This window comes from Tachypleus tridentatus, chromosome 6, assembly GCF_004210375.1.
Source record: "Tachypleus tridentatus isolate NWPU-2018 chromosome 6, ASM421037v1, whole genome shotgun sequence".
Lineage (NCBI taxonomy): Eukaryota > Metazoa > Arthropoda > Merostomata > Xiphosura > Limulidae > Tachypleus > Tachypleus tridentatus.
The window spans coordinates 15,617,553-15,626,322 of record NC_134830.1 but is presented as its reverse complement, the minus strand read 5'-3'; the positions used below and the strand labels follow the sequence as shown (position 1 = coordinate 15,626,322).

Below are 8,770 nucleotides of genomic sequence, written 5' to 3'. Positions count from 1 at the left end.
AGGATTCTTTATTTTATATAACAGAAAAACAGAGTTCATTTATAATACCTTAAAAAAAACACTAAATATTGGGTTGAGGAATAATTTGTGAGCGTTTTTTCAAGTAAAAAAAATATATTCATAAATGAAATGCTTTCGCAAAATATTTCATGTCATTTGATAGATAAATTTTTGCTCTAATAGATGGTGTGTTTGATTTTCATACGTCTTTAATTTTTTGCTTTCATTTTCAGCTCATTAAATGGAATGTCAAGTGGACAAAATCGAGCATTTTCGACACCATCTGCTTTTCGGATTTAATTTCTTGCAATTTCGTTTACAACAATGCATACTATATACCTAGGTATTAAATGAAATAAAGTATCATAATAAATGTTTTGGGTGTAATGTGTTCATGCATTGAAGTATTGTATAGTCTTGCATGTAATGCTTGAAATTATTTAAAAACGCTCACGAATTATTCCTCAACCTAATATTATTTTTCATTAAAAAAAACCCAACTAAAAACAAATTTTAATTGAAATGTTTTAATTTTTGAAAATGTATCAGTAAAAACATGTACAGTCTATCCTTTCTTTACCATAGAATTCAGATTTGCCTGATCTTGCTCTAAAATTAGAATTAAATCTAAAGGCTGATGAACATTAACCTATTCAGTGCCGTAGACGAGATAACTCGTCCAAACCGATCGGTAACAAAGTGCCATGGACGAATTATTGTTTTATACAAATAATAAAAAAAGCTTAAACTGTCGAAATATTTTGAGTAAATGCATCAATTTATATATTAGTACTGTTACAAAAAGACAGAACTTTATTAATCTTCCTCACCGTTTTAACACTCAAGCTGACTGTTGCACATTAAAACACAAGGAAAATTATACTATTGTGAAATCTTGGCTATCATTTTGACAACTGTGCTACTAGGATTTCTTCACAGCTTCGCTTAACATTATTACTATGTTTTTATCAATGTTTTTATTAATAGTGCCAAGATTATTTATTAGTATAGATTCCAAAAAGACCCAGTACCTCAAGGACTTTAAAACAGTTGACTCTTATATTGAAATCTACTTAAATCTTCGGTGATCCTTTGTACTCAATTTTATCATGGCTATTCACCAAAGTTATATGATAAATCTGCATAAAGTGAAAACCAATCTTTCCAGCCATGTACAAATTCTGGTTAGTTTCATATTTAACTACCAAGTTCATGTGATTTACATTCATACTGTCATGATATTTTTATAAATATCACAAATTTCACACCTCTTTTCTATGAATTTAATAGTGTAACCCTACAGTTACACCTTAAAAGCATGTTTAACTGTTACAAACAATGCTGCTGTAACACTTTAATCGTTGTTTCACAACTTTCTCACCGTTACACATTTATCACAAACTTTATATTCATGCACCTTAAACCTTCAACTTTCATTTAGTTGTATCAACGTAACTACAGGCACTAATGTTACAATAATGTTGACACAACACATTAAGCATTTATGCATCCTTTTACGTGTTACTGTTATACGTGTACCATAAATTTTACTTTTATGCTGCTATCAAATGATAAACATTATTTTAATATTCATGTAACTATCACTCATATGCCATCAAATCTACATCTACAATAACATCACACTTTATCCATTTATTTTACATGTTCTTGTCACATTTTACAAATATTTTCACACACACATCTAGTATTATTTCAAATACTCCAAACTTTATATTCATGCACCATTAGTTTAACTTTTGAATTCAAACTACTGTAACATCTTAACAACATATCACCATTAGAACAATGATATCATAGCTAATCACTACTTCAACATGATGCTAATTAAACAAATTAACATCACATGCAAATTCATGTAACTGCACAATTTATCATAATTTCAGCACTAGCACTAGTTAATGATTCATAATTTTTCTTTTTTGTCTAGACAAATATTTCAGTTATTTTCTTTCTTTTGCACCTAATTTTTTAAATTAATGATCCATACAACTACAAGGACTGGAGTTTCAAAATCACCATGATTTACAAAACGCACATCTAGCTTTTAACACAACTTATCTTCAGAAGTGTTATGTACACTTCAGGTTAACATCAAAATAACTAAGAAATACACAAAAAACTTGAATTACATACCATATTTTCATAAATAATAAACAAAGTGACTAGTACCACACCTAGAAATCCCATTAGATGGCAAAATTACTTTGAAATGTTTACGATTCAGGTTCCAGTTTATTTCATCCAAGTATTTTCAGAACCTTAAAATTGACAAAATATTTTTCTGACAATAAATGGGTAATGCTTCTATTGCTAAGAACTTTTAATTTGTATAAAATAAACAAACATATTTATACTTACACTGAAAATTAAATTCCATGATGTGATTTTACAATAACACCTTATGCTGAGTCAAACATTGAAAAATATGCATGTGTGTTTTCTCATAGGTGAATCAAACAAAACCCTGATTTTAGCTTGTAAATCCGTAGATTTGCCGCTGTACTAGCAGGGGACAAAAAAGTATACGAATTATATGTTAACTAAAGTTGATAAGCAAGCCAAAAAATTGGCAAACAAATATGTAAATAAAATATAGTTATTGTGTACAGTGGTGTTGGAGTAGAAAGTTGTAAGTTCCAACATGTACATCAAACGAAATTTAAACGCAAGGAAAATTGTGCCTATGACAATGCTTGATTAAATTATGCACTCTTGTTTTGCATGTATAAATGTATGTATGTATGTATGTATGTATGTGTGTATATATATATAAATAGTATTTTCATGACTATATTACACTAATAATAGATAGTAAATATTCTTTGAAGTATTTAGTTCACCATCATAGTTCAAAACAATTTCCCACTTCCAGACGCCTACCTCTACAAACAGTGTAACATCCACGGCATAAGCTAATGATTAAACCTGCAACAGGTTCAAATGCATAACAATACTAGCATGAAACTTTGGCATGATTACCTTGGAATGTAAAATTCAATTGCATTTATGCTTTTACTGGTATCGTCTATGGTTCAGAAGTGGTAATTACATAATTAGGCTAACAGTTGAAATAATACATGCATAATACATCATATGGCTCATGAATTTTAACAAACTAGTAAATTTATCTTCTCTTTTACCACAGTATTTTTCAAGCTACTTTGGTCAGATGAATAAAATGACACTAAATGGCAAAAATCTGAATTCACGTCAGTGTTATCATAATACAACTGGTGACATTAATAGTTCCAAACAGCATAATGTCATTGGCTGTCATTTCTATCTTTTGATTCAGTGTTAGACACTTCACCACAGTGATCTATATTCCTGCCACAGCTTCCTACTTCTATTACGTTGTCAACACTAAATCTAACTAGGGTTAATTTAAACTTTTGCACACCTTTATAATTTGCTCAAACACTTTTTACTGTGATGTTGCACTATCAGATTATCAAGTATGATATTCTAAAATACAGCAATAGATTTCATACTTTTGAAAAGGATAGATAACATAGAATTGACATTTCATATGTTAAAACTAATTAACATATATACGATACAGTAGTCACACATTTTAAATTGCACATTTAATCTACATGTATCATAAAAATTACAGCAATGAACAATTTTGTTATTATGAAATCTTCAACATCAGTTCTTAGAATTAAATTGTTTATGATGGTATTCAATTCAAGACAACTAACATTTGTTTTACAAATGAGCAGTTACTGTTATTAAATATTGAATTAAATAATTTTTCATTTACAGTTGCTGATGTATTGAGTTTAATGACATTTAACATATTTTTTTGCAAAATATCTGCATACTTTAACAATAGCATAAAAGAAACTTGCTAGAATTTTTATATCCAAGATACATAGAACAGACTAATTTGAGCACAAGGATTTCATTTATTTGAATAGAGGTGAGAAATTTCGTGAAATGTTAACATTTGTAAGCCTTTGAATGTCTATTATTTAAGACATGGATTTTTCACTTAATGAACTGATTGACACTTGTAACATGAGCTATTATTTGTTTTTGCTATGAGAGCAATCAAGACCATATGTTTTCTGTGCATCTCATGTGACCTCATGATACGGCTTTATCAAGCAGTGCACCTCTGTCACTGTTGAGATGCTTGTTCAAGTTATAGAGATTGGTGACTGAACAAGGACACCATGCAATTCCAGCCCCAGCTCTGCATGTCTGAATTCCTGCTGCCTGCTCCCATCTAAAATACACATGAACAATTCAGAGTAATTAATCTTGCTTCTGCAGTTCAATATACTACTATTTACCTAAACAGGAAATAATAAACATGTAACTGTTATTCCACAATAAAACCAAGCATATATACTTACAAATACATTAAAGAAAAGTTCACTCATAAAACACTTTATACATAAATGGCCAAAAGTAACTAACTATACAGTTGTATACTCACTGCAGCTACTTTATTGCATAGTTACTGTTAGTCACTCCTGTATTATTATTATTATTATTATTAGAACACTTCTTGATCTGAAAACCTAACAGTATTGTATATGTTAAAAAACGATTTAATTGCAAAAAATAAAAATTCTCTTATACTTTAAAACCTATATGTTGGAACTCACTTAATGCTATCAATGATTAAGACACAGTAAAGATTAATATTACAGACTGTAATTTATAAATCAGTCAGGCAAACAAAAATAAAAAATATTGTTACCAAAGAACCACAGCCAATGACTCTTGATTAAAATGATCAAGTTTACTATTTTATTCAAGAGTGACTTTTAATCAGCTTCTGGAAAATAGCTAGTAGAATGACTGCATCCACATTTACTTTCTAATTTAAGAAGCTATACTGTATTAAATATACAATACTGCCAAGTAAGTTGGCTTACAACTGTTTTGGACGACAAGGAAGTACATGTTAGAATCTATCTGATACTTATTAATCAAGTGTAATATTTATTGGTTGATGTTTGCTATTCATACAATATATTGAAAAAAAAAAGGAAAACATTTTGCCAACTACAAAAATAGTGCTAATAGCCATTGACAAACAGTCCAATATGAAGTTACTGCTAATGAAACAGCATGTAATAAAACAATTTATAATCAAAGTTACAGAATAATCTTAATTACTTTATCTGTATTCCCAAATTTTTATTTGTAACCTCAGCAAAAAATAAAAGGTACATTGTACTTATACATAGCATACATGAAAAAACACAATGTTAAATATTAACAAAAATGTACTAAACTTCTGGAAAAAGACTGGGTATTGCTATTTTTATTCCTGTTTATAGGGTTCATACAAGACATAGAACTTTTGTAAAAACATTTCAGTACTGGAAAATCACAGTTTTTATGAGGAAGTTCTTGAAGTCTAACCTCAACAATCACACATTCTTGTTTTTATTTGTGACAAATCTAGGTTGGGATATTGTGAGTTCTAGTAATAAATATTCTGGGGATAATTAGGATTGTTAATGTACTATTGTGATGCATGTAATTATTATTACTTTGTCCCTTTGTGTTTTTGTTAGTTTTTCTTTCAGATTTAAAACAAATAAAATTCTTAACAAATGGATTCATAATTTTACCTGTAATCATCATTCACTGTAATAACTGATAAATATAATAGTATTAACTGACAAGAAGCAAGATCAGTCAGAACAAATATTGTTTTAAATATCATTTACATGCAAGTGTTATTGTACAAGAAAACTTACAGGCTAAACACCGTATTGAAATATAAAGGCTTTATTGACTCACAGCATTATCATTCCTTTGAAAATATATATATTATGTGGAATTTCTAGAACAAACTTAAAAAAAAGAAAGAAAACAACAGAATGAGAATGTGTTGGAAAATTATGAAACTACTTTGTTCATGCAGGTAATAATATGAGAATTATCACAAAAACTGAAGATGGGAAAAGTTGAGGTGTATCTAAGTAACTATAAAGGAGAAAGAATCTGCATTATACAGTAATGTGTAGTAATTCAGAATTTCTTTAACAGCTTGTTTCATAGTCTTTGCTTTTTAGTTGAATAAGTTTTTATGATAGCTCAGGTTACAGTCAAAATATGCCAGGGAGTTACAAATTCACATCTGGCATGGCTGAATATAAAAAAAATGCTAATTTGCTGCTATAACAATTATGGTTGTTTACTATGCATGATGCAAAGAATGCACAAACCAAAGGTAAAATTAGTTTTTGTTTTACTTGCATTTCATGATACTGTTATTGTGAGAACATTTCATACAACTGCAACTCAATTTTTATAGAACATAATAAAACATTAGCTATTTTAGTGGCATTCATATTCAATGAAAAATCAGTGAATTATGTCCTTGAAAATGAGAGTTTGATCCTGGATTTTCGTTTTCCACATTTGTCTGTGCAAACCATGTGATTATGTATGTTTTACTGCCCCTAACTGGTCAATTCTCAAACTAAATGTGATGAGTCTATCTGTCCATCTATCAGTCCTCCCCTTCTGAGGATCTATATATTTCTCGCTATTACTCGTTTTAACTGGATGAAATATTTTGTACTTCAGGTACTTAGTGGAAGTATTACAGTTAGAAAGCACATAAAGAAAATAGCTGACATTTTTGGAACAGCATCATAGATGGAACAATGAGCATATATTTCCTGAAGCAATCCAGCTCATCCTGAAAACAAACTTTCCAGAGAAACTATCTCAAACATCTTGAAGTGAGCGAAAGGAATATTTCATTAATGCTACTGATGTTAAGGATTTTCATGGTAAAACTAAAAGAACTCACTAAGTTAAATACAAATTGCTATAAAAATTAAAGAAACAAATCTCCATTTGGAACACATCACTGAGCAGCTGCAACAGCTCTCAACATATCACTTACATCTGCAAGTATAACAGTGCATGTACACCACATTTACACACAATAGATACCACGAAAAACATACAAGGTCCAGGACCCCCAATTACAACTGGCACGTGGGTATATTTTGTCAAAAACAAAATACAAATGACAGGATACTTTCTTTGATGGTTACCTTTGCTGCAAAAGACTTGATTCAAAAGGCTGTTGCAGCACAAAATGACAATAAACTTTTGAGGGATAGATTTCACAGTTCAAGTAATAAAGCATAACAAACTCCTCTATAGTTAACACTTTGTTACCATTTCTGCCATGAACAGGAATGCACACAGATGATAAAATGACAGATTTTAAAACAACAAGATGAAAATGTTATAAGTAAGTTTATTGAAAACATCAATTATGACTTTATCCACAAAAACAGACACTTTATAAGGCAACACTACTCATGACATAATCACGACAAAGAAAACTACAGAAACAAAAATATAAAAAAAATAAACCATCAAGCAAAACAATATGGGAATACACTAATTTTTCAATCACAAACAAAACAAAAGCCAGACTTTATGTACTGTACTTCAATATAATTTAACAGTGCAATAAATGCAGTTTCTGAATTACATAGTGAGCTCAAGCCTACCTGCAGCTGAATCCTTCATTAGAGGAGCAGTGAGAAGACCACTTTGATAGTTATTACACTAGTTTAAGTTACACAAATATTTACAAATGACCTGAAAAACCATGTTAGAATTTTGATATTTTTGACAAAAACAAGTTATGTAATATTAAGCACTATTAACATGACCCATAAATGGATAATTGAGGGAAATGACAGTGAACTTCTTTAATTAGCATGATTCCTCAACCAATGATGGTAAACATTACAAGATTCTCTAATCTATATTTGTATAAAACATATCACTGATTTCAAACAACTTATTACTATACCAAGCAGAGCTGGAGATGACATTAGCTATAATAATGTACTTAGAATACATAATACCACAGAAGAAAGCATATGTAAGCAAGCTGAAAATAATGGCATTGTTTTACCAAAAAATATTCAGATTATATTTGTCTAAGGTAGCTAACTAACAATGATGACAGTGGTGAAGAAACACATGATGATAAATGTACATGTAAAACAACTATGGTTCTCTACCAGAGTTAACCTCAAAGATATCTTGGCAAATAGAACAGAATTTTAAAACAAATATTAAAGCAGCAGAGAATCACACAGTCAGAGACCACCAAAATCAATGAATATTTGTATGTTCAATGCTTGTAGAAGGAGACTATCCCTTTTTTTTTTTTTTTTCAAACAGATAATGTCAATATAATAATTTATTATGACAGAACTTGGTTAATGGCTCAAATATGGACATAAATCTTTTTTCAGGTGTGTCACAAAAATATTTTGAAATTACCTTACAGGTATCAGCAAAATGTGCATATAATGCAGGCAAGAAGACATCTGTTACACCCACTTGGTGTTGTCTAATATTGACAGCACCACTTACAGATTATAATTGCATGTAAACTATAATAAAATCAAGTCTAAAACATGATAGCTGAAATGTAATAAAATAGTTTTGTCATTACTTTTGATGAAGAAATTACTGTATAACAAAAGAAATTCTATGGTTCAAACCTAATAAAGAATACTGTCATTTGAACAGGAGATTCCACATTGCCTTGAATTTCCCAATAGTAATTGGAAAACTATGCTGTACTAGGAAATCTCATTGCATCTTGTCAATGCTGCAAGCAGGCTACTCAGAAATCCTACAACCATGGGATTAAAGCACATAAACTGGTGTTGGAGGCTATGATGAGGGTAAAATGGCAAACCCTGTATAAGTGGTTGGTAGATAAAGAATA

General features: G+C 29.9%; 1 protein-coding gene across 9 annotated transcripts in view; it reads right to left on the bottom strand.

Moving 5' to 3' along the window:
* Positions 1–1,930: 1,930 nt before the first annotated feature.
* Positions 1,931–8,770, bottom strand: part of LOC143251979 (kelch-like protein 8) — a 54,161-nt gene continuing 47,321 nt past the window's right edge. For all 9 annotated transcript variants that reach the window (XM_076503426.1, XM_076503419.1, XM_076503424.1 and 6 more), the window contains exon 9: positions 1,931–4,255. In XM_076503426.1, the coding sequence (XP_076359541.1) occupies positions 4,114–4,255 (142 nt within the window). In that variant the 3' untranslated portion in view covers positions 1,931–4,113. The remainder of the gene's footprint in view (positions 4,256–8,770) is intronic.